The sequence below is a fragment of the Cynocephalus volans genome, chromosome 3 (genome assembly GCF_027409185.1).
Source record: "Cynocephalus volans isolate mCynVol1 chromosome 3, mCynVol1.pri, whole genome shotgun sequence".
NCBI classification, from domain to species: domain Eukaryota; kingdom Metazoa; phylum Chordata; class Mammalia; order Dermoptera; family Cynocephalidae; genus Cynocephalus; species Cynocephalus volans.
Window position 1 is genome coordinate 66191818 of NC_084462.1, and position 25113 is coordinate 66216930.

At 52.8% G+C, this 25113-nt stretch overlaps 2 protein-coding genes across 2 annotated transcripts in view; one reads left to right on the forward strand and one right to left on the reverse strand.

The window, feature by feature from the left end:
- The first annotated feature begins 1165 nt into the window (after positions 1-1165).
- On the forward strand, positions 1166-13454 carry LOC134373825 (cholesterol side-chain cleavage enzyme, mitochondrial). Its single transcript, XM_063091854.1, has 9 exons — positions 1166-1434; positions 4316-4471; positions 6100-6299; positions 7316-7519; positions 8247-8407; positions 11645-11811; positions 12094-12172; positions 12675-12872; positions 13323-13454. The coding sequence occupies exons 1-9, from the start codon at positions 1166-1168 to the stop codon at positions 13452-13454; spliced, it is 1566 nt and encodes a 521-aa protein (XP_062947924.1).
- Positions 13455-15300: 1846 nt separating this feature from the next.
- Positions 15301-25113, reverse strand: part of CCDC33 (coiled-coil domain containing 33) — a 107839-nt gene continuing 98026 nt past the window's right edge. The window contains exons 13-20 of the mRNA XM_063091761.1: positions 20007-20172; positions 19617-19705; positions 19289-19420; positions 19095-19194; positions 17870-18036; positions 16765-16851; positions 16172-16285; positions 15301-15429 (exon numbers count right to left, since the gene is read on the reverse strand). Coding sequence (XP_062947831.1) covers positions 15301-15429; positions 16172-16285; positions 16765-16851; positions 17870-18036; positions 19095-19194; positions 19289-19420; positions 19617-19705; positions 20007-20172 — 984 coding nt within the window. The remainder of the gene's footprint in view (positions 15430-16171; positions 16286-16764; positions 16852-17869; positions 18037-19094; positions 19195-19288; positions 19421-19616; positions 19706-20006; positions 20173-25113) is intronic.

A 25113-nucleotide genomic window follows, 5' to 3' on the forward strand; every position in this document is an offset into this window, starting at 1 on the left:
CCACTGGCTTCCAGTACCCTCCTCTCCTGTTCTATTGCTGTGTCAGGGTGGGCAGTGCTCTGCCTCAGTGACAACTTGCTCTCCCTTGAGTCAGGGACCTCCTCCTTTCCACAGTACCCAAGGAGCGGGCAGGTTGTACCGAAGCTTATTTTGGGTTTAGCTTCTATTTAGTGGTAGTCAGTATCCTCTTAGTAAAGGCTCGTTGTTTTTTATGAGAAAGAGAATCTGCTAGAAAAAGATGCAGATTTTTTGTCTACGTTTATCGAGGTGATTTATATTCAATAAAATGAAAAAGCCACACAGCTCAGCGAATCTTTACATATATAAGCACTCAAGACAGAGAACATTTCCAGCACCCCAGAAAGTTCTCTCATGCCCTCTCCCCATCATTACCTCACAAGAAAACCACTTCTAACACTATGAATTAATTTTGCCAGTTCTTGAACTTCGTCCAAATGGAATAAAACAATATGAATTCTTTTGTGACAGGCTTTTTCATTCAGCATGAAAGACAGAAGATTTTACTTTTTATGGTAGTTTTCTTCCTTAGTGTTCTACAATGAACAAATATGGCTGTAATTAAAAAAATAGTAACAGCAACACTCACCAATTACACCATTTTTTCCCCCCTTGCAATCAGGAAAATGTAGAACTTTAAAAATCAGAGAACTATACAAAAAGTTTATAATCACATATATATACACAGATGGATGCTGCCCCAAAGCTAGCAACATGGCTCATCCTCCTCTGGGGCCCTCATGACCCCCCGTGCCAGGCTTTCTGTGCATCCCAATGATGTTTGCCTGGGGTCTACCCCAGGACCCCACTGCAGGGGCCAGCAGGAGGCCCCAGCACAGCAGAGGTGCAGACAGGCATCCCAGGGGCCAGCTAGTGCTGGTGCTGAGACAGTAGGGTCCTCCTGTGCTTTGGGGAGCCTCTCTGGCTGCAGAAATCCCTGAATAGAATGAGCCTCTGTACTCTGAGTCTGGGAGGCGCTGTGTGGGGCACAAGCCATCAGGAGGAGGAGGGAGGCTGAATGCTTCATCAGCTTCTCACTTAGCCTTGAGCTGGTGGTTATAAGCTTGGCCCTGGGGGCCCAGGGCCAGAGTCACCCCAGCAGGCCCTGTAGCAGTGGAGGAGGCACAGTGGCAGTTGTGGGGACAGCATGATGGCCAGGGGCCTTCCTTTGCGCTCAGTCCTGGTCAAAGGCTGCCAGCCCCTCCTGAGCAATCCCCGGGAGAGCCCGGGACATCCCAAGGTGCCCACTGGTGATGGAGCCGGCATCTCCACTTACAGCCCTCGCCCCTTCAGTGAGATCCCTTCCCCTAGTGACAATGGCTGGCTAAACCTGTACCATTTCTGGAGGAAGAAGGGCACACACAAAGTCCACTATCACCACATCCAGAATTTCCAGAAGTATGGCCCCATTTACAGGTAAGCCTGGCGGAGGGTGGGGGCTGGCGGGAGAGGGAGGTGGAGGGGCCCAGACAGCCCTTCTGTGCTGCCCTCTCCCGAGATGGTCCATTCTCCAGCCCAGACTCCTGTCCACCTTCTTATTTTATTTCTTCCAGGCCTGGGGATGGTGCTGGGAAAAGGGCAAGGCTTCCCCGTGCCCAGCCCTGAGGCCTCAACCTTCCCCGGGTCCCATGCCCTTTGAAACTTCATGGTAGGAGGGGGTGGTAAGAGAACAAGCCCCATGAACTGCCTCCCTACCTTTGTCATCTTCAAGACATCTGTAAAGTAAGTTTGTTATCCCCACGGTCAGAGGAGGAGACTGAGGCTCAGGGAAGTTAGGATTCCTGCCTTGGTCCCCAGCTAGATCCCTGTCCTGCTGGGGTTGCTAGCCTCATGCTTGGCTGTGTGGAGCTCGGAGCAGCCTCGCCCTTTCCCAAGCATCTGCCTTGCTTCCTGCTAGGAAGAAGGGCCTTTTGTCTTTTGGACTCTGAGTCCCCAGGGCCTGTGGCTTGTTCTTGGCTTAGCAGGTTCTGAGGTGGGTAGCCTTCAAGCCACATCTGGATTCTTTTCTGAGATGGATGGGAGGTGGTGGGGGTGGTGGCTGGGGGCTGGGAGAGGAGACCAGGAGGGACAGTGCATTTTACTTCATGTGGAAGGGTCTTTCTGACTCAAAGAATTCTAAGTGGACAGCCATGCTGGGACAAGGGTGCAGATATGACCTGCTGGCTGGCTTGATGGGTGGGGTGGGGCGAGAGTGCAGGCTTATTTGTGTTGTGGGAGATGGAGGCTGCTCGCTCCCTCCATCTCCCATAACCTTTTGAAGCCCAAACTGCCTGTGTCTTTTGCAACTGACTGGAGGCAGGGAGGGCACCCAGGCTGAGTGCTGGGCTTGGGAGAAGGTTGTTCCTGCCTGTGTCTCCCCTTCCTCCTCTCTCTCCCAGGCCTGTCCTTGCCTCTGTCCCAGCCTCGCTGCAGGGTGATCTCTATCCCTGATTCCTCTCCTCCTCCTCCTTTACCGTTTCCAATCCGCCTCTCTCCCACCATAGGAACTCCTTATTAAGCTCTTTCTGTTTTCAGAGTCACTTTCATCTGAGCCTTGCACATGTCCTTGAAGTTGGTGTTATTTTTCCCATTTTAGAGATGAGTAAACTGAGGCCCAGGGAGGAGAAGGGTCTTGCCAAGGTCACACAGCTCTTTAGGGCAAAGTCAGGGCTGGAACCAGAATTTTCTGACTTCCAGTTCTGTGTATCATCCCTGGGAATGATAAACTTCTAAATAAACATGAGGAATTTAAAATACTACTTTTATGGGGTTTTCTCCATAATACAAAGGCTGTTTTCATTCTTAATAGAAAAGCTGAGAAAATACAGAAAAGCATGGAAGAAAACTGAAATCAGATCCAATCTCAATTCAATAATATTTATGTACCATTGAGAATGCGAATATATGATATATACTGTTTGGTGTTGTCCCACAACAATGTATGCAAGATTTCTTTTCTCTAATATAACTTTAAAAGGCAGCCTAGTAGTCCATAGTGTGGATAAACCATATTTTCGAGCCAGTTCTTTAAAGTGAACATTGAATTCACTCTCCTCTTCATCCATCAGGCATTGCCTGGTGTCAGGGCATTGCCTTGGGCTAGGTTCCCAGAAGTGGAGTTGATCGTAATAATAGCAGTTCAAGGACTTGGCTGGGCTGGGGTGGGGATATGGAGCTAGTTAAAAGGTGGTAGCTGGAAAAACACTGAAGGGATTTTAGGGAGGCCATAGACAAGCAAAGGCCTGAGACTTGGGAGGGTAGCCCAGGCTTTATGGCTCGGTGGCTAAAGCAGCACTCTCTGGGGGTGAGGAGAGAGAGAGAGAGAGAGAGAGAGAGAGAGAGAGAGAGAGAGAGCGCGCACACACTCTTGGCTTGTACCTGTATACTTTTTATGCAATTTTGCCTTGAGATATATCTTGAATTAACTTTCTTATGCAAAAGGCAGATGCATGTGAGAAGTGGAATTTTTGCTGTTTTTTAACAGTTGTGGTTTTTTTTTCTTAAACAACAGAAATTTATTTTCTTACACTTCTGGAAGCTAGAAGTCCAAGATCAGGGTTGGTTTCTTCTGAGGCCTCTCTCCATGGCTTGTAGATGGCTGTCTGCTCCCTGTGTCTTCACATGGTCTTCCCTCTCTGTGTGTCTGTGTCCTAATTTCCCCTTTTTATAAGGACACCAGTCATAAGTGACAAAGTGCTTTGTGAGGCATATCTATACCTGGGGCCTGATAAGAAGTGCTTTCTTGGGCACTGATTCTTGGGGCCAGGGTAACCACTCCCAGAATTTCAATCCTAGAGCCTAGAAGGAATTGGCTGGCCTGGTATATGGCCTGCCAAGTAAGCTACAGTGAATCACTCCAGTGGTGACATGGATGTGTGCCCTGGTCTGAGCTCTGTGGGCTGGTGAGAGGTTGAGGGTACTGAGGGTGTGGACATAGGAGGAACGAGCATGGACGGAGGACTTTTATGGTCCGTGGAAGGCTCTGGAGTTGGGGTGGGACTGGTTCTGGGAATGAGCTGTGGGACAGCAGCCATGGTGATCATAAAGCTGTCACTTATAAGATGCTTAACAAAAGTCACATCTATACAATTCATATCATTTTGTCCTTCAGCAACACTGTGAGACAGGTACTATATTTATCTCCCTTTTATCGAAGAGGAAATAGGGACTCAGAGGGGTTAGGGGCCTTGCCTCAGGTCACATGGCCAGTAAGTCGTGGAACCATGAGACAGTTGTGCTGAGCCTGTGTCCGGATTGCCCAGGATCTCCACGGCTCTCCTCGGATCCTCATTTCAGCTCCTCTCCCCCACCCTTCCAGGGAGAAACTTGGCAACGTGGAATCGGTTTATATCATCGACCCTGAAGACGTGGCCCTTCTCTTTAAGTCTGAGGGTCCCAGCCCGGAACGATATCTCGTCCCCCCTTGGGTTGCCTATCACCAGCATTACAAGAGACCCATCGGAGTCCTGTTCAAGTGAGTCCTGGGCCATCTCCTGTGGACTGGCAGGAGATTATGCGGAGCTGTGGAGGGCAGTGGCTAGGGGGAGGGCTTGGGGCCAGGCTCGCCCCATCCTTCCTAGCAGTGCCTCCAGGCAAATAAATCCCTGTCATCTTCCTGTCTCCATAGAACAAATGATGGTGATGACGGTGAGGATGAACTGTCTGCCAATCTTCAGGGACATGGTCAGGCTGGAGATCTTAATGAGTAATTAGAGACCTTGCAGAGTTCTCATTTATCGGTTCACTCATTAAGTCCCACCTTACCGAGCACACACAGTGTGCCAGGTGCTGGGGACAAAGTGACAAGCAGGGCAGGGGCCCACCACCGTGAGTCCCACACAGTCTAAAGGGGCAGTGGGAAGTGGGGACAAATCAGCATGTGTAAGTGTAGTGGATACTGTTTTCTACCAAATTGCTCATCAAAAATTTAAAATGTGACCATATCAAGTGTTGGTGAGGCTAGGGAGCAACTGGGACTCTCATCTGTTGCTGATGGGAAGGTAAATTGGGGCCACTACTTTGGAAAATGGTTGGACATTATACCCTGACGTTGACTATTCATATACCTGTGACACAGCAGTTCTGATTCCAGGGACATACTCCAGAGAATATCCCCCCTCAGGGGACACGTACTAGAATGTTTGCAATAGTGCTGTCGTAACAGCAAAAACCAAGAAACCACCGAAATGCCCAACAGGAGTGGGAACGAGGGAACGGAGGTCCACGCTGGTCAAAACGAGTGGACTCGGTGTCCCACGACAACACAGATGATACCTAGAAATATGGAATTGAGTGAAAAAAGCAAATCTGCCAAAGCATGACACCTTTTTTAAGAAGTTGAAACCAAGTATATATTTTTTAAAAGTACCTTTTAGAAATCAATGCAGATGAGATAAAACTATACACAAAAGAGAGAAAGGCAGTCAGGTGGGTGGTCCCCTTAGATGGGGAAGAGGACGCGGGAGGGTCAGTGGGCAGATGTACGTTACGGTCAAGTGGCTAGTTTTCATGACTGGTGATGAGTGTGTAATAACATTCTTACAAACAAACAACAAAAAACCCCAAATTAAAAAGAGGACTTTGCAAGGATCAATTTTGAAGAGTGTGCCATGAGCTGAGGTTTGTGATTAAACCATTTCTGGGCACCTGAAATCCCCCCACCGAAGTGAATAGTGGGGCACCCTGGGGTGCTGAGGAGGAGAGGTGGGGCTATTTTGTCTGTGTGAGAATCAGGAAAGGTGATGCAGAGGGACCCTTGGATGGCAAAGGCGGGTGCTGGCCAGGAGGAAGGGGAGGCCACACTCGCGGCCCAGGGCGAGGCTTCCTGGAGCGCTTGGAAGGTGCTCGCAGGGTTCCAGGGACGTGTTCCTGGCTCACGGCAGCGGCGGTGGCAGAGAGAATTTTGCTCTCCTTCACCCTTTTTCTTCCTTTCTCCTTGCCAGGCCAGGCAGAGCAGGGAGGGGTGAAAGGCAGGGAGTGTTGGGAGAGGTGAGGGAGGGTCCCCGATGGGACTGCTGCTCTGAGGGACAGCCTACTCAGCCCCCACTGTTTGCCAGGCCTGGGGTCTGTGACTGTGGACCATGAGTGCCCATGTTTTCTCAGGAAGTCGGGAGCCTGGAAGAAAGACCGGGTGGTCCTGAACCAGGAGGTGATGGCTCCAGAGACCATCAAGAACTTCATACCCCTGCTGGACTCAGTGTCTCAGGACTTCGTCAGCGTCATACACAGGCGCATTGAGCAGCAGGGCTCTGGAAAGTTCTCAGGGGACATCAGTGAGGACCTGTTCCGCTTTGCATTTGAGTGTAAGGGGCTTGCAGCTGGCTTGCAGTGGGCCTGGGGGGTGGGAGAACCCAGTATTCACCTTCTCACCTTGAGACATGGCACAGACCCAGCAGAAGTGGTGAGACTGACTTTGGGGGTAAGCTACTGAACACACGCTCCGCCACCAGCTACCCAGAGGGAGCCACACATTCTCCCTCATTTGGCATTCATGCTGTGGGGGCAAGGGTCCCCAAAGCATAGGTCCTCAATGTTACCATCCTCCAAAAGCCAGATCTTGGCTTGACCCTTGACTTTCATTCTGAAAGTCTTCCTCTCCTGTGACATAGACCTTCAATGTCTGGTAGGAGGAGAGCTGGGTAGTTTGTCTGAGTTAGGCATTGAAGGGTATGTAGGAGTTAGCTGGATGGTGTGAGGAGTTAGGCAGTATAGGCTGCGGGAACAGCATGTGCAAAGGCCCTGTGGCTTGATGGAGACTGTGTGGTCACTGCAGGAGATCTGGGTGCCTGGAGCTTGGTATGAAATCAGCATTCATCTTTCTCACCTGAAAAGTGGGAAAAACTCAAGGTTGTTGTAACTTCTTAGGCCCAGCCAGACTGGGTCTTGGATGGCCGATTACCCAGGGATTTATGTCCCCCTGTCTGCCATCTGACCTGTTTCAGGAAGTATTTTGCCAACTCAGTCAGTGACAGATGGGAAATCTCTCCTGGTGGAAGGATGTGTGGAGCAGTTTCATCCCAGCCTGGGCCCTCTTCTGGCTCTGCTGGAGACCCAGCTTCCCATCAAGGGATCCTTTTCCAGGGGCTTCCATATGCCCTCTGAAGGACCTGCGTGCTTGCCAGAAGGGGCAGCTTTCCTCAGCCCTGCATTCTTAGTCCTTTGGGACTCAGGCCTCAGTTTCTTTCCTGAAGGAAGCTGAGGCAGATGCAAAGGACCCTGCATGTTGTGGGTGGGGGTGGGCGGGAGGAGGAGCTCCTGGGAGCAGAGGCTCAGATGGCCGCGTAGAAAGGGGCTCCTCAGCCTTCGCCTCCGCCTGCAGCCATCACCAATGTCATATTTGGGGAGCGCCTGGGGATGCTGGAGGAGATAGTGGATCCAGAGGCCCAGAAGTTCATTGATGCTGTATACCAGATGTTCCACACCAGTGTCCCAATGCTCAGCCTCCCCCCAGACCTGTTTCGTCTGTTCAGGACCAAGACCTGGAGGGACCATGCAGCCGCATGGGACATAATTTTCAGTAAAGGTGAGGGCTCCTCTGGCTGTACCCCGGGCAGCCAGGCATGGGGCTGGGAGAGCCCTGTCTTCCTTAGGGGGAGGGGAGCCCAGGCTGGGTGACAGGGAGCCAGCTGGAAGCCCCAAGCCTCCGCCTGCGTCTTGTGCCAAGCTATGTCAATGGGCTCTGGTTTGCCAGGTAGGATATCCACCTCTGGTGGGCAGGGATGAGTGTCAGGAAGGACCTGGAACCCCTGGGAATGGTAGACAGAAGGCGTGCTGTTGGGGAGGATTAGATTTTTCTGGAGAAAGGAGCAAAAATGTCCATGATGTTTTTCAAAGCACCTCATGATCCCTAGAGGGTTAAGGGTCAGTGTCTGAGCCACAGCTGTACTGGGTGACAGGAGATTAGGGCTTGGGCGGGAGAGATTGGAGAAGGCTGACTGGGGATGACAGAGTCAGATCCCACCTCTGCCCCTTATACCCACATGACCTTAGCAAGTGACTGCTCTCTGAGCCTCTGTTTTCTTATCTGTAAAATGGGAGTGATATCACATACCCCACAGAGTTATGGTCAAGAATTAAATTAAAAAGAAAAACAGATATGAAAGCTTAGAGTAAGTGCTTAGTGAAACAGCAGCCTGAAAAGCACAAGGCTCCAGAATTGTCAAGCCCCTGATACCACCTCTCACCAAAGATTGTCTCCTTCCTTCCCACTGCCTAGAAGCCTCTTTCTTTCTTCTTTCTCCTGCCCACAGCTGACAAATACACCCAGAACTTCTACTGGGACTTGAGACAGAAAAGGCACTTTAGCAACAACTACCCTGGCATCCTTTACAGCCTCCTGGGAAGTAACAAGCTGCCCTTTGAGGACATCAAGGCCAACATTACTGAGATGTTGGCAGGAGGTGTGGACACGGTAAGGTGGCCCCTTCACCACCAGGCTGCCTCGTTGTGTAAAACCCTGCTCTTCCAAGGGGTCCTATCCATGTGGGATACATCTCCCTCTCCTGTCTCCATTTCCTAAACACTAATCTCCTAGAAGGGAGAGGTGAGAGCCAGGTCACTCATGGGGCATGATTGGAGGCTGAGCTACTGTCTTTTCTCTGCCTGTAAGAAGGGAGTGACTGGCCATAGGCGATGAGGCCCAGGCTCTATGAGGAGTCTTTGTAGGAGAGAGATTCCTCTGGAGGCTTGCTCTGTGGAAGCCTGGTTGATGGAGGACTGTGTCCCCCCAGTCGTGGGTCCCTAGCTCCGAGTGGAGGAAATGGCTCACTCAGATCCGAGGAAGCAGGCAGGACCTCAGAAGAATTGGGAGGGCAGTGGAGCTTGCCCCAGGCTGTGCCCTGCAGGGTCATTTTGTGACTCTCCTCTTCCCCTTCTGGACCTCAGTACCCCATGGTGCCCCCAACGCCTAGAAATGCCTCCTGTGGTATCTCCCTCAAGGTCTTGCCACAGGCAGCACAGATCCCAGAAACTTCTCTTCTTGAATGTTAAAATCTGTCCTGGGTGCCATCCCTTTTTCTAGTTTCTTAAGTTTTCCCATGCTAATGTGATAGTGAGGCTTAATTATTTAGTGTTTATTATTAGTTATGACCCAGGCACTGGGACTAGAAAGGAGAATATGGTAGATCTCAAATGTTCTCAAATGGCTCAGAGGGGAAGAGCAAGTTAGTTTGCTAGAGCTGCCTTAACAAAGTACTGAGGACTTGGTGGCTTAAACAACAAAAATTTATTTTCTCATTGTTCTGGAGGCTGAAAGTCCAAGATCAAGGTGTCGGGAGGGTTGGTTCATTCGAAGATCTCTCTCCTGCCTTGTACAGTGGTCCCTTGGTAACTGTGGGGGATTGGTTTCAGGACCTTCCCACAGATACCCAAAACCACAGATGCTCAAGTTCCTTATATTAAATGGTGTAATATTTGCATATCACCTACACACATCCTCCTATGTACTTGAAATTATCTCTAGATTACTTATAATACTCATACTCAATACACTGTAAATGCTATGTAAATAGTTATTAAACTGTGTTGTTTAGGGAATAATTGCAAGAAGAAAAAAAAGTCTGTGCATGTTCAGTACTGATGCAACCATCATAGGCCTACCTACATTTTCCATCTGAGGCTGATTGAATCCACAGATGCGGCACCCACGGCTACGGAGGACCAACCATATGTGGCTGTCTTCTCCCTGTGTCTTCACATCTGTGTGTGTCTACGTCCTAATCTCTTCTTATAAGGACATTAGTCATAATTGGATTAGGGCCTACCCCATGACCTTATTTGACCTTAATAATATCTTTAATGCTCATATCTTTAAATATAGTCACATTCTGAGGGACTGGGGGTTAGGACTTCAACATGTGAATTTTAAGGGACACAATTTGGCCCCTGATGGGGAGGCAGTGATGTGGCTGATGATTACCACCTCGTGTTATAGGGCTGCAACGACAGAGGCATGCACCTGCTACTGACAAAGCTGAGAGGAGAAGGGTGACCAAGTGGCCATGCAGGACAGGGAGGATGCTCCGCAGAGGAGCTAAAATTCAACTTGTGTCTTGAAGGCCATTGTCAGGAGAAGAGAGAAGGACTAGCATTTCAGGACTAGGGAAAAGTATGTGTCAAAGCCCCCTGGGTTAATGCGTTTCTTTCCTAGGTCTTATATCTGTATTATACTCTGATGCAGAAGTTTCAATCCCTGTGTCAGGCTGCAGATGGAGCCTTTGAGCATATTTTAAACATAGTTCATTGTCAGCTACATGGAAGTGATCTCCCAGAATCGCTCACCTGCACCAAAGAAGCTATTATCATGAGGTAACATTAATTAAGCAGGTACAATATGTCAGGCGAGGTCCTGAGCTTTTTACATGTGTTAGTTCATTTCCTACTCACAAACAACACGATGAGGTGTGTTACTATTACCCCCTTTTTTAGATGAGGAAACTGGGGCACAGAGAAGTTAAATAACTTATTCGAGGTCACACAGCTCATAACTTCATTAATCACCTCGTTAGACAAGTGTCTCTCCAGTACCTGCTCTGAGGTGGCCTCGGAGGTTCTCAGACAAATGCACACATTTGGTTGGAGTCTTGAACAAGAATATACACACTTGCTCCTGGGAGGGGAAGGGAATTCCAGGAAGAGGAACTAGTGTGGAAGATCTCTGGCTTCAGCAATTGTGTGTAGCTCCGTGTAGCCAGAGCATCAGGTGCATGTGGGAGAGAGATGGGGGTGGCTGGAGGAGCAGCAGGCAGGAGTTGAGGGCCCCATGGGTCAGGCCAGAGCCTCTGCACTTCATCTGGAGGCTTCAGGGAGCCAGGCAATGATTTTAGCTGAGAAGGGACTGGGTGACATTTTTTCCTTGTTGCCGCTGCCAGGAGGAGGGTAGAGGGTGTCCAGGCCTCTTGGGAAAAAATTCCTTGATGATGTAATGTGCCAACAAACCATGTCCTAGCCCCAGGAGGGAGGGTTGCTCCAGGCTAGGGTCCCAAATGGGCTTACTTTGTCACCATTGAGGAATCTGGGACTCTGGAGCTTGAGGAGGGTCACTTACACCTCCCTTGATGGGTTAATGGTCACAACCTATGGCTATGTTGAGATTAGCTGGTTAAATCTCAGCATACACCACATGCTAATGGCAATGCTGATGGAAAACAGATCTGGTTGGTCTGGTTGCAATATCTTTGAGTCTTACTTTAAGCTATGTTGCTGTGGGCAGATGTTAAGGTTTTGGGAACTTCTATTAGGCAGAAGATGCTTAACAAGGCAGTTCAAAAGGAATGGCAGTCATTCAGGAGTACAGCCATTATAGAAGTAGGATTTGGCCTCTGAAAGCCTCTGGAGTTCTTTGGAAGAAGGCATTGACTGTATAGCTGATGCTCCACTGGCTGGGGAGACAGGCAGATTCTGGTGACACGAGAGACAAAGGGCAGGGACAAGTGCTGCCCCAAACATTCCTGCTTGAGTGGCGAGTAAGGCTTCTCAGACATTTGCCTTTCAAATTGTTTTGTTTTTGCAGGTAGTGGTCTTGGAGACCTGGATGAGGGTGGGGGAGGAGAGGTTCTTGGAAATAAAAACTCAGTATGGCTCATGGGCCTCGAGGTGCCCCAGAGTGACAGGCCCTCCTGGTCATCTGTATCCTCACACTCCCTGCCAGACATCCATGACCCTGCAGTGGAACTTATATGAGATGGCACGCAGCCTGAGGGTTCAGGAGATGCTGCGGGCAGAGGTCCTTGCCGCCCGGCGCCAGGCCCAGGGAGACACAGCCATGATGCTGCAGTTGGTCCCGCTCCTCAAAGCCAGCATCAAGGAGACGCTGAGGCAAGCCCACCTCCTGCCCCCACCCCCAACCCCCGGGCAGGGCCAGGGCTGTGCCTGGGGAGAGGGTTACAAAGATGGGCTGATGGAGGAGATTGGAAACAGGAAATGAGAAGTGTGGAGGAGACAGCTGGGAATGGGGAGGAGGAAACAGAACCTGGGCACTGCCTCTAGATTCCCCTGGGAGCCTCTAGCTGGGGCTGAGATGCCATGCTGGGTGTGGGAGTAGGGGCATGGCCTGTGTCCAGGCTTTGGGGCCAGCTTCTGATTGCTCTCCTCCCGCAGACTGCACCCCATCTCCGTGACTCTGCAGAGATATCTTGCAAACGACATAGTTCTTCAAAATTACATGATTCCTGCCAAGGTAGGTACAGCCAGGGGGCTGCAGGTGCCCTGCCAGTCAGACAGAGAAGGCTGGGGGCAGACTGCAATGGCAGACAGAGGGGTCTGGGGAATGCAATGGGGGCTTCTGTCTTGCTTTTTTTTCTGGTGCTGGAGCCTTCAGCAGCAGCAGTCCAAGTTTGAACAAAGGGCAGAGGTGCCGGGCACAGTGGGTAATGACCTGTGGATTGTTGCTGGAGCCCAGGGTTAGAAGGTAGACCTCACTGAAGGTCCTGGAGGTGAGGAAAGGGCAGAACAATCCCTTGGGTCATCCCAGCCTTGTGTCTTCAGCTGTCTCTATTTGGTGGGCAGGGCCTTGTCCAAGGTCACACAATGGGCAGCATGTCCTGTCCTGGATAGCTGGGCAGCCACACTGGGGAGCAGGGGTGGGGGTGGGACAGCAGGAGACTGGGGAAGCTGGGTGTCGTGCTCAGGGCTGCGGGGAGGGAGGGGCTCACTCAGGCCTCTGATCACCTTGCCCCCAGACACTGGTACAGGTGGCCAACTACGCCCTGGGCCGAGAACCCACCTTTTTCTCCAAGCCGGAGACTTTTGACCCAAACCGATGGCTGGAAAAAGACAAGAACACCACCCACTTCCGGAACCTGGGCTTTGGCTGGGGTGTACGGCAGTGTGTGGGCCGGAGGATAGCCGAGCTCGAGATGACCCTCTTCCTCATCCATGTGAGTCAAACTTGGGGACATCTGGGCACCCTGGGCTGGCCTTGATCCTAATGAAGGCAACAACCCTCCTCCCCCCATCTCTATCCAGAGTCTGGGAGTGCAGGACCGGGGCACGTCTGCCTTCAATTACTTGCCCTCACCTCCTCCCGCAATTCCCTGCTGCCTCCTCTTTGAGCAAATCCACTCATCCCCCCTGGAGTCCCATGGCCATCCATCCCCCATGGTGGTGATGGGATGAGGGTGGGATGGGGTGGGGCTTTGTGAACTAGTTAGGGTCAAGGCCTAAATCAAGGGTACAGAGCACTAAAGGTGCATTCTCAGGCACTGTGCAGGGTTAAATGAAGAACTCATGGTAAACTCCTTGGGGCTCCTCAAATCACACTCTGAGCCCGGCCCAGGGGAGACAGACCCTCCCCTCCATTCCCTAAGCCCGCCACGTGCCTCTCTCAGATGCTGGAGAACTTCAGAATTGAAATCCAACATCTCAGCGATGTGGGCACCACGTTCAACCTCATCCTGATGCCTGACAGGCCCATTGTCTTCACCTTCTGGCCCTTGAGCAGGCGCCCACCCCAGGCGTGATTGTAGGGGATGGCACTGCCCCCCCTCCTGCCATTCAGGCCAGCAGCCAGGTGGGAGGAAGGCCAGTGGGGTGGAGCCCCTGGGGTCTCTGCGTCTTCAGTCCTCTGTCCCCTTGCCTGCTCCTTTCTGCCCAGCCTGCCAAGCGGATGGATTTGGCTGTCAGTGGTCAAGTGCCTCCACTCACCTGGGCTACTTCTTTTCCCCCCTTCCTTCCCACATGAAGACAATAAATGGCTGAACAATGTGGTGCTCTCACTTCTGCTGGACCCCTAAGGTGTTCATCATTCCCATGGAGATGCTCCCTGACCCTGGATTAACAGTGGGATCTGGGGCATGCTCGAGGGACCCGAGGCAGCTGCACTTGGAGACATCTCTGCTATGACCCACAGCAGAGCAGGGGAGGGCTATTGCCACTGTGCTGGGAGCTACTGAAGCATCAGGCAGAAGGACGAGGAGCTGGTGGAGTGCTGCTGAGTGAACACGTGCTCTGGGAGGGATGGGCCTGCCTGGCAGGATGAACGTGGTGCTTACAGAGGGCTCTGCTTGGCTGAACCCTGGGTGGGAATCCTCTGTGGGGTCATGAGGACTTCCTGCTAAGGCCCAGCCAGGGTCTTGGGCACAGCTAGGGCTGAGGCATGTGGGTGAGGCACCATGTCGCTGAGGGGCTGCTGTGAGGTGACTGACCCTGTGGAGGAGGGGCCAACATGCTTCCTCTCCCTGCCGACCCGCCCCTGGGCTTGCCCCAGACCTTGCCTTCCTGCACCAGGGAGATGTGCCCACTTGTCCAAGCCCTGGGCAGCAGGCAGGGAGACGGCCGCAGAGTCTTCGTACACTATTTGGACTGCATGACAGTGGTCTCAATTTCAGCTTCTACTTCCTGTGTGTTCCACAACTCCTAACTTGAGCAGGTGCCTCGCCCTTGGCTAGCCAGGTCTAAGTCCTGCAGGCACACAGGGAGCTAGTCCAGCTCGGGACAGTGGCCCAGGCAGCTCAGCTTCTTCCCGCAGGATCTATGGGTTCTGGGTTCGCTCTTGTAACCTTTCTGCTTTTTGCCACCACACAGCCCTCTTCCCTTTTGCCTTTTTCTCTCCTTCCTGTTTCTTTTCTTTTCTCTGGGCCTGACTCTGAAATGCTAGAGCTGGAAAGGGCCTTATTGCCAAAGGGGTCAAGCTCTACATGGGATAGTTCGGGAAACTAAGTCCAGAGAAATTGCTTGAGTCAACTGAGGTCACACAGCATGCTTGCAGCTAGAACCCAGACCTGATTCTCAGTGGGAGGCTCCTTCCCCTGGTCCCATCTGCTTTCCTGTCCCTGTCTACATTGCCAGCTTAGCCCAATCCTGGTTAATGGGATATTTTATACCGATGTGTACTTGATTGCTACAGGAAGGTTTCAAGTCTTTCCCTTCCCAAGAAACAGATAAACCAAATTTGAAAGAGGGGATTTCAGATATGGCAGTTGTTTGGGGGCAAGTGGGGAGTCCTAGCCTCCCTTATATCTCCCAACAGAGCTGGCCTCTGGTGGCTTCACTTCTTCTGGAGGTCTGGAAGGGGCTTGTCTCCCTGGGCCCTGCTTTGGAAGCCTCTTCTCTCCACCCTCCTGGCTCCACTCTGGCCTTTGGCTTTCCAAAGATGCTAGCTCCTGGGACAGGCAGGGGCTGTAAGGCTGCTGCACAGGGCCCAGGCCCAGAGTGGGGGCTGGAGAGAGGAAGCTGGGCCCCCAGCTGTCCCACTCTGGAGAGAGGTGAATGCTCATTGAACTACAACATTTAATAAAGTCATTTATAGTGGGTGGGGATGAGTCTCCCCAGCCCACGGGGAAGGAGCTCAGGAGTCTGCTCCGGTGCTCAGGTCTGCTGAGAGTTAGAGGTCTCCTTTTGGGGGTTGATGGGCTTGTTGAGCTCAGTGTCTGAGGTGGGCAGCAGGGTGTCCATCTCTGAGGGCCTCCTGAGGTCCTTGAAGTGGGTCGATGCATTCTGTATTTGCAAAGCAAGGCGAGGTGAGTACGCCCACACACCGAGGGCGACCTATTCAAGGGCATCTTGTGTGACAAGCCATGCCTCAGAGGATCCAAAACCTGTCTCACCACAGCAGGGCCACAGGGCTCAGGTGGGTTTGCAAAGGTGGCCCTCTGTTCCCTCATCCTTTTCAGGCCTTTCCCAGGAGCTGCTGAGCCTCTGGCCATGAGCAAAGTACTGGTAGGAGAAATCAAGGTCTTTGCTTTAGGCAGTAGGTGGCACTGGAGCTGAGCATGGGGGCAGCTGGGAGCAGGTTTGTTTTTTCTTGGGAAGTCACATCTGCCCAAGGAGAGTGTGCTAATGCAAGAATCTCGGGTTCTGTGGAGTTGGGTGGGGGCCACAAGCCACCTGGGCCATGAGCAAAGCCAGTCTTAGAGTACAGTCAGTGCCAGAAATCGCAGAACTGCCTGTGTGGACCACCCCTCATCCACAGCCACCTGCTCCTTGAGTTTCACCACAACCGTGGGGGAAGGGTTTGTCTTGTCAGGGGTTTTATATTCCTCTCAGACAGGTGGGGAAATTGAGACCAAGCAAGGGCTTCATTTGGAAACAGCAGGAACTGGAGGCCAGGACTTCTGACTCCCAGCCAAGGAGCTGGCCCCCCAATGGTTTTTATCAGGGCCCAGTGATTTGGGGGGGTGGGCTGACTTCCAGTCCTATCACCTGAACCCACAGGAGCTCCTCCAGAAGGGTCACTCACAGGCTGGTCTGTGATGATGGAGTTTGAGGGCCGCCCAAGGCCATTTTCTTTCTCCTGGATCCGTGTGGCCAAGTCCTGCTTCTCTCGTGCCCAGCGTCGAGCTGAGTCCTCTAACTACAGACACAGAGAAGGACAGATGAGGATCAGTGGGCAGCAGGCCCAACCCTGAGAGGCTGGACAACCAGAGCCTGAGTCTGCTCCCTGGGCAGAAAGCAAAGTTCCGGGCAATGTGGATTTGACACCTTCCCAAGAAGGTAGCAAGACCTCAGGAGTAGCAGGGGTGAATGTGAGGGGGCCAAACAGTCAGACAGTCTAAGACATAGATGTGCCTTCTCTGCATTCCAACGACATACTGAGCCCTGACCTTGAGTCCACACTGACCTTTGACTCCGATCACACACTGAGTCCTGATCCTGGTCACACACTCAGCCCTGACCCTGGTCACACACTGAGTCCCTACCCTGGTTGCATACTAAGCCTTGATCCTGGTCACACACTAAGCCCTGATCCTGATCAAAAACTGATCTTTGACCCTGTTCACACATAGAACAGTGGGCCTGGCCCAGCCTGATTGACCCCTGCACCTCACCCACCTGGCTTTCCAGGGACAGGATCTGGCTCTGAGCTCGTTCCAGCTTGGCCAGGAGGTTAAACTTGTCTGAAGTACTGGAGAGGAGATCCTATGGGCAAAGCAGAAACTCATGTATGGCCCCAGCTGGGGGCTGTGGCCATATGAGCTCAGGAAGCCGTGAGGTGCTGAGGGAGAAGCCAGCCAGGGCTGAGTTCCAAACTCAGGTCCCTGATGCAGAGCCTTGGACCCAGGCTGAACCTCTTCCTGAAGTTCAGAGTAGTGCCTCGGATTTTGCTTTTTTTCATAGCTGTTTCTCCCACAGATTTTGGCTATATCAAGTTTTTGCATGTCAATTTTGCGCCAGAGAGCTTCTTTTAATGCAGAGAAGATACTCTCAAACTGGGAGTCTTTTTGTAAAGTGAAGAATGTGAAGTAAGGGTTCCAGTCCCTCACACTTTAAGTGGATGTCCATGCATTGGGTGTGCTTCAAACAGAACTCTCCTCCAGCGAGTCCTGGGATGAAGAGAGAAGCTCTCCTGGGCCCCTGCCCAGCCCCTCTTCTATAATTCCAAACTCCAGGGAACCTCTAGCAGCCTCAGGAGTGGAGTGGGGCTTGGGCGTTCCAGGGCTCTGGGACACCAACCTGTGCGGGCAGGGCCTCTGTGCACTTAGAGTGGCCTGGGCCATCTGTCTCTTGAAGCCTCTCTGCCAAGTCTCCTCCTGCTCCCAACTCCCCGGGGTCCACCTGGGGTGGAGGAAAAGGGCTCTCTAAGGCTGCACCAATCCCAGGAAATGCTTCTGAAGGAAGTTCTGAGAGGCTTGTGTAGGTGGAGGCCAGCAGGTGCCAAAAAGGTCAGGTTCAAGGGTCAAGGGTCAGTTAGGGGCTTTTTTTCTCCCAGGATGCTAGATGAGGGTAAAGGTGAAGATTTCAGATACATGCGTTCCCCAGGAGAAAAAAGAGCAAGGCCTGAGAGCTCAGATTCCAGGAGATTCTAGGAAGATTGGAGACCCTGGGAAGCCTAGCTGTTGGTCTTGACCTTTGACTTGGATTGTGCTGTGGGTGATTGCTGGGCACCCGGTGACTGGGGCAGGCAGGCACATACCAGACTTGTGCTGGCGGCTCTTACCGGCAGGGCCTGCTGCTGCAGAATGATGGGGGCCGACTGGTGGCGGTTCTTATCCAGCTCTGCCCGCAGCCTCGAGTTTTCTGCCAGCAGCACTGAGTAAAGGTCAACAGGCAGGTTCTCTTCTGTAGAAGCCAGGGGAAGGCCAGAAGCTGAGAGCATGGGGAAGGCTGTGAACATGGCCACAGATGCTCGTGAGATGGGCTTCCCTGCCTGTGTGTCCCTGCCCTGAACTGCCTCAGCAGTTTGCTCCATTTGCCCCCTCTGCTCCCAAGCCTTCTATGGCTCCCTACTGCCGGTGAGATGAGGTCCTCATCTACTACAGCCTCAGGCTGTCCTTCCAGGCTCTTCAGAATCTGACTTGACATTCTCCCTACATCTCCACTGCCCTCACCACCACTTGTCCGTGGAGTATGTCAGCTCTTTCCCTCTCCTCCCTCCTGTCTCTGCTCCTGGCATTCTCTCACTCTCCGGACTTTGTCCTGGCTGTTTCCCTCCTTAGGGTGCCTTCTCATCCAGACTCCTGGATGACCTCAGGGTCCCTGAAAGGCCCTCCAGCTTTCATTGTTTTCTAAAGGCCTTCAGAGCCTCTCCCAACACCTCCAGCCATTGAGGCTGAGCACAGGGCTAGGCATGCAGGGAGCCCTGGTGAGGCTGCACAGGCAGGCTCAGGGAAACCCCTTGCTTTGGGCTGGCCTGATATGGTGTCCTTGGTTTTCTTCTGTTCATCAGAGCCCCTTCTGATTGGCAGTTCCAGGTGGCTTTGGTTAATGCCAATGGGGAAAATGAATCATTGATTTAATCAAAGTATTTTTCATTTGTTTGCTTTGCAGAGGCAGAGTCTTTGAAGATATGGGAAGATGTGGAAATAGTTCAAAGGGCCTTAGAGTTAGGAAGTTGGGAACTGCTGCCCCAGGCAGCCCTACTGGCGAAGTCCCTCTCTTCTCTAGTCTTCAGGGCCTCCCTCCCGGAGGTACAGTCTCTTTCTAGCCTGTCCTGCGGGGCTTCCTGGCAGAAGGAGGGAGCTCAGAGAACCTCTGGAAGCACTCAGTGACTGAATGGGTAGGTGAGCAGCATAAGCCTGGGTCTCCTAGAGCTGCAGATATAATTAAGTGCACGGGCCTCTCTGTGCAGGTTCTCTTGAAGCTGGGAGGCTCCAGGGAGGCAGGGCCTCCAGGGATGGGGCAAAAGATGGGGAACGATTACTCACTTTGGGGTGCAGACCCACCCATGTTGGGCTTTCCCTGTAGCCTGTTCAGTGGCGGGGGTGGGGGCTCTCTCCTGTCCCGCAGCCTGTCCTTCAGTACCTGCTCCATCTTCTCAATCACCTAGAGGGCAGAGCACAGAGGCTGGGCTGGCCTGGGGGCTCCATGCCTTCCTGTCTGGGTGGGCCTCTGGCAGGCAGACCTCTTTGGCACCTGCCTTCTCCTGGTGCCGCACGGTCTCCTCCAGTGCCTTCATCTTCTGCAGCTTGTCCTTGTACTGCTTCAGCAGTGCAGCCTGAGGCTGCTGAGCCTGGTACAGAAGGAGCAACTCCTTCTCTCGATCATTCTTCTGGGAGTTGGGGGGGGAAGGAGGGAGGAAAAGAATGGGTGCCTGGGAGTCATCCTTGGCCCCGAGGGTCCACACGGACACCTCTGCTGAGTTCTCCACTGGGCTGATCCCCTGTCCCCCCGCCCTCTTTTTTTGCTTCCAGACATTTCTACCCACACTCCCCACCCAGCTCCCTTGCCCCCAAGCCCCAGCTCACTCGAATCAGCTCATTCTGCAAATGCTGCACCCTGTCCCTCAGTTTCTTCACATCCAGCTCACTCAGCAGCAGTTTCTGCTTCATGGACACTGTTGGGGTGGGTGGGGGGAGCTGGCTCAGGGAGGAGGCCCCTCCCAGCTCAAACTGGCATAGTTGGGGGAGGGCAGGTGGCCCTCAGCCCTGAGCTTGGGACGGGACTGGATTCTCCATTTCCCATCCCTGAGAAGACCCAGCAGGGGCCATGTTAGTGTCTGCAGGCATTGGGGGCTCCTACTAGCCCATGTCCAGCAGCATGCACATCTGGGAAAAGCTCCTGCCACCCTGTCCTGCAACCCTGAGCCTGGGCCCAGGTGGGCACCCAGATGCCCTTGGTGGCCTGTACGCCCTCACCCAGGTTCTCGGCCTTGCTGGCTTTGCCCTGTTCCTCTTCTACCTCCTGCTGGGTCAGGTGGCTCCTCAGCAGGCGGTTCTCCCCTTCCAGGATGCGGGCTTGTTTCCGCAGCAACAGGATGTCCTCTGCCATCTTCTGCATGGCCTGCCGGTAGTTGTTCATCTCCTGTGGATCCCAGAGCCCAGAGCTGAGCCCCTGCCCCACGGGATCTCCCACCCCACATCTGCACCCACGCTTGGAAGTCAGTGGGTCACCCCCAAGGCCAATGAACAATGTGAGCTCCAACCGCCTCCAGAGGGGTGGTTGTTATTTGGTCCTCGCCCCTCTAGGCCATGGTGGCGCAGAGAACTAGTATTCTCTCCTAGGGGCCACGTTACTTCCCGTGACACCAACTCAGGAGAACCCAGGGCTCAGACAGCAGGTGAGGCAGTCTATGGGCAAAAGAGACTTGAAAGATCTGGGGCCAGGTTTCCAGAGTTTGGCTAAATCACAGCCACCTCTTTGCCTTCTCTCTCTTCCTTTCCTTCTTCTGATTCCTCTCCTTCCTCATGTCACTGAGAACCCAGGGAAGAACCTCTCAGAAATCCTGCTGAGTGCCATTGGAAGCTGATCCCAGTGCCAGCCCCTTAACTAGCCCAGAAGTCAGAAAAGGGCACAGGTAGGCCTAGGACACCCAGATAAGGAGACAGGGTCACGGTTGGGATCCAGCTACAAGATGTGGGGTACGGGGGAGAGTGGGCAGGAAGCTGGACTCAGTCATCAGATTAGGAATCACAATACCCTAACATCTGATGTTCATTGAGCATTTACTATGTCCAGGCCCCTCCTGAGTGTTTATGTGCCCTGCTCATTTGGTTCCATCAACAAGCCTGTGAGGGTAGGAACTGTTAGCAGCCGTGTTTTACCAAATAGGAAACCAAGACCCAGCGAGGCAAGTAGCCTGCTCAGTTACAAAACAATTGAGTGGCAGAGCCAGGGTGTGAAACCCAGGCCTGCTGGGCAGGAGTCTGTGTTTTTAGGTGCTGTGCAATCCTGCTATGACACCCCCAAACACGGACACTTCACAATATATTGAGAACTGGCAAAAGCAGGCTACAAAAAGGATTATCAGTGCAATCCCAATTTAGGAAAAATAATTCATGTCTGCCCCTAAGTACCCAAGCGTAATTCAAAAAGTTCAGGGAAAAATGGAAGTAAAAGATAATATGAATCCTTTCAACAACCCTTGTACATAGGAAAATTAATAGGCCATTTTTACAGTCAACCCTCTGTATCTGCAGCTTCTGCATTCCTAGATACGAACAACTGTGTATCAAAAATACTTTAAAAAAATTAAATAAATGCAAAGTAATACAAATTTTAAAAAATACAGTATAACAACTACTTATATAGCATTCATTAATAGTAAGTAATTTAGAGATGATTATGCAGGAGGATGTGCTAGGTTATATGCAAATACTAGGCCATTTCATATCAGAGACTTGAGCATCCACAGATTTTGGTATCCCTGGGGGTCCTGGAATTAATCACCCACGGATACTGAGGGACGACTGTGTATGCATTTGTTTTATAATCAGAAATTCCCCATTGTTATTTTATAAAAAGTTTCATAAAGGGGGTTTCTTAAGTCTAAACAGCACAAAATACAAATGGGAGATGCAAAAGGTGAAGGCAGAAAGGTCTGGATAGAGGAGGAGGAGGTGAGAGCTGGCTTAGGGGAGGACGTGGGAGCAGGGAAGGGAGCTTGCTCAGGAGTTTGCTGAACCCTGGTGGCTTGGGGACTTCCTGAAGCTGTGGGAGGCCTTGCACAGGGGGGTGGGGCTCATGGGCTCAGCCAGGCTCCCAAGCCCCCAGGAAGCAGAACTCTGCCCCCAGCTGCCGCCTGGGCCCCCTGCTGCCTGGGGATGTGGCCTGGCTTCCCAGCCACTGTCTCCCACCTGCTGCATGGCAGGCCACTGGCTTCTAGGGGAGGGGTCCACAGACAGTGGGGGCTTGTCAGACACCACTTGTCACCTGCCACTGTCTAGCCTTCTGGCTGGACTCCCTCTAACTCCTGCCAGGGCCGGGTCCATCTCCCCAGCACCTGCCCCAGTCGAGTTCCAGGTCTTGGCTCCTCCAGATCTGCCCATCTGGTGTCCTCAGCATTGTTCACTGGGAGACTCAGCCCAGAGACTGCACCCACACAGGGCTTTGTGGTCAGGCCCAGATCAGAAGCCCAGCTTGGGTTCACATGCTGTGTGAGCTTGGATAGGCCCCTTCACTTTCCTTCCGGGTCCTCATTTGGGAGATGCCTGGGGTTCCTGCGAGGCTCAGAGTCAGTGTGTGAAGCCCCTGCACAGGCCCCACCAAGGCTGGTGTGATTTGGAGGCTGCTGTTCTCGTCCCATCCCATGTCTTTTCTGATGGCTGCTTTAGTCAGCAGGTGAGACCCCTTTCTCATCTTCCTTGCTGCCCCCTGGGCTCCCTGGCCTCCTTCTCTGCTGTGCTCTAAATCTTCAATTTATGGCAGCTCATGACTGAGAGTGGTTTGGGAAGCCCAGAAGACTGGCCAGAGGAAGCCCATGATATTCTGGCAAAGGAAATTTATCCTCTCCTTTCTTTCCCCAGCCTGGTTCAAGCTCTTATTTCTGCTCTGGACAATTACAGCAGCATCTGAATGGATTTCTTGGCTCCTAGGGTTATCTCCTAGAGAAACATGCACACACATATCCGAGAAAACGTGTTCAAGGATGCTCAGTGCAGTGCAGTTTGTAATCTTACACTAGGGCATGCTCAGTCTCTGGACTACAGGGAGTAATTACAAAGAGTGACCTAGATTGAATTGTACTGACACAGAGATGGCCACAGTCTACTGTGAAATAAAAGAAGCATGTGGCAAATTAATATGATGCCATCCATAACTGAGGTGTGTGTGCATGCACATGGAGGGATGGAGGGAGTCCCAGGGGAAGGGGCTGCCAGCCTCTTGGCCCACTCCATGGGTCTGATCACCCCCTCTTCTCGTTCAGGGACTCATCTTTCTAAGACCCCACTGTTCTCCAACTCAGCAGTCCTGGGGTGAGTAGAGCTCTGTTATTTACATCCCCACTAGACAGACAAAGAAAGCTGAGGCCCAGAATGAGGAATAAAGAGACAGAGGGAGAGCATGGCTTCTGGTGAGGTGGGCGTCCCTGCCTCAGCTGGACGTCCCAGAGGAGGGTGATGGGCTCTTCTTGTCTCTGCCTTTTGAAGACTATCCCTGCTGACCCTCCACAGGCCCCCATCCCACCCTCAGCCTGGTTGCTCTGAGAGTGAGCTCCCCAGGAGATCAAGAGGGACCTTGGCCCTGGCTTACTGCCCTCCATCTCTACCCAGCCAGTACTCCATGTCTGTGGGAATAGGTAGGCCTGCCCTCCCTCCTCAGCTTTCCCCACCCGCACGGCTGAGGGGGGACCTTGGGCAGTGCAGCTGGGTTGGGAGGCCATAGCCTGTGGGCGGGCAGCCCTGACCTCTCCCCACAGCCTGGAGCAGGGCTCCCCCCAGGGCCATGCTCTGCGTCACAACCCAGCCTTGAGAACATGCAGGACACCATGCCCCAGATTCCTGTGCGGTACTTTCCCTTCCCGTGCTCGCTCCCTTCTTCCGCTCAGTTCCCAGCCTATTGGGGGAGGGGCAGGATGCCAGCCTTTTCTGTTTTCTCTCTGGGCTGGCACAGCCTCTAGGGACACCGACTCCAAAGCCACTGTGCCTGACCTTGAGTGCCACCACCCCAGCTCTCAGAGCTTGTCAAGGTGAGAAATGTCAGGTGGCCCTGGGCTTGAATTGCCCCACTGCTGCTGAGTGCTGGTGGCTTTTGCCGCACCAACACCTGTTCTTTGGCTGTGGTAGGGTGGCAGCTGTCCCCTGAGCCTCAGTGTCCTCATCTGTGGGATGGGAAATCGCCCCAGCTCGAGGGGCTGCTGCGGAGTGAGGGGTGTGAAGAGGGCCATCCTGGGCCCCATCACCTGGGGTGCCTGCTGCGTTAACACCCTTCCCTGCAACATCTTTTGAGTGCTTTTTTTTTTTTTTAATCTTATAATAGCCCTGGGCACTGGGCACAGGAGGTATGCTTATGTGATTACTCCCATTTTACAGAGACTGAGAGGCCCAGTTCCCACTGAGGAGGAGGTGTGGTGATTATCTTTTACAAAAGCCTGAAGAGGGCGATGCTTAACCCTCCCACCTTCCAAATAAGAGGCGGAATCTGAGGCACCTCATCCAACTGGAGATTTCCAAATAGACCTGTGGCCACTACCAACTATGTTGATCAGAAGGGACCTTATATCCTCATCGTACAGGTGGGGAAACTGAGGCTGGAGGTAGTGCTCCCAAGGTCACAGAGACTCAGTGCCACTGTATGCCAGGTCTGTGCCACACTGGGGCCATGGACACAGATAAGCCCAGACCTTCCCTGCCTGCAATGGTCTCCCATCTACACCAAGGAGACTGTAATGACATCTGTGACAGAGGGGAACTTAGAGGAGGCTCTTTCTCAGTGTGGGGGTCTGGGAAGGCTTCCTGGAGGTGGTGATAACTTGAGCTGACTCTTGAAGGGTGAGTAGGTGTTACTTGGGGGTGGGGGAGAGGCTCTTGGGCAGAGGAGACACTGGCAAAGGCAGGGAGGTGGAGAGTGTGAGACAAAGAACAAAGCAGTGAGCAGGGGAGGGGGCGGTGGCGGTGAGTGCAGGGGTGCAGCTGGAAAGGGCCTTGAAGGCCAGGCTCAGGAGCTTGGGCTCCATCCTGCAGGCCACTGAAGGGCCTCAGCTGGAGGGGGTGTGTGACAAGACCCCTCTGGCTGCCTGGCACTGAGGATGGATGGGGGAATGGAGGCCAGGAGCAATGAGCTGGGTGGGACTCAATGGGAACCGTGCCGGGCAGAGGCAGTGGGCACAGAGAGGATGGCAGGAGCTGTGGGACCGATGGGGACTGAGCATGGCAGAGGTGAGCAAGGAGGAGGAAGAGGAGTTGTCTGAGGTCTTTGGGTGGAGGAGATGCGTGTGGGGAGTGGGGAGGAGGAGGAGCTGGGTGGGGGAGGGGAGGGCATGTTGGGGTGAGGTACCTGTGGGGTCTCCAGGTGGAGGTGGTCAGC

What these genes read in the sequence shown, in the direction of transcription:
- LOC134373825 (XM_063091854.1), top strand. Translation starts at nt 1,166, where the DNA reads ATGATGGCCAGGGGCCTTCCTTTGCGCTCAGTCCTGGTCAAAGGCTGC. An exon ending in AAGTATGGCCCCATTTACAG is followed by an intron (nt 1,435 to 4,315) that starts GTAAGCCTGGCG and finishes CCACCCTTCCAG; the next exon opens with GGAGAAACTTGGCAACGTGG. An exon ending in TGGCAGGAGGTGTGGACACG is followed by an intron (nt 8,408 to 11,644) that starts GTAAGGTGGCCC and finishes ACTCCCTGCCAG; the next exon opens with ACATCCATGACCCTGCAGTG.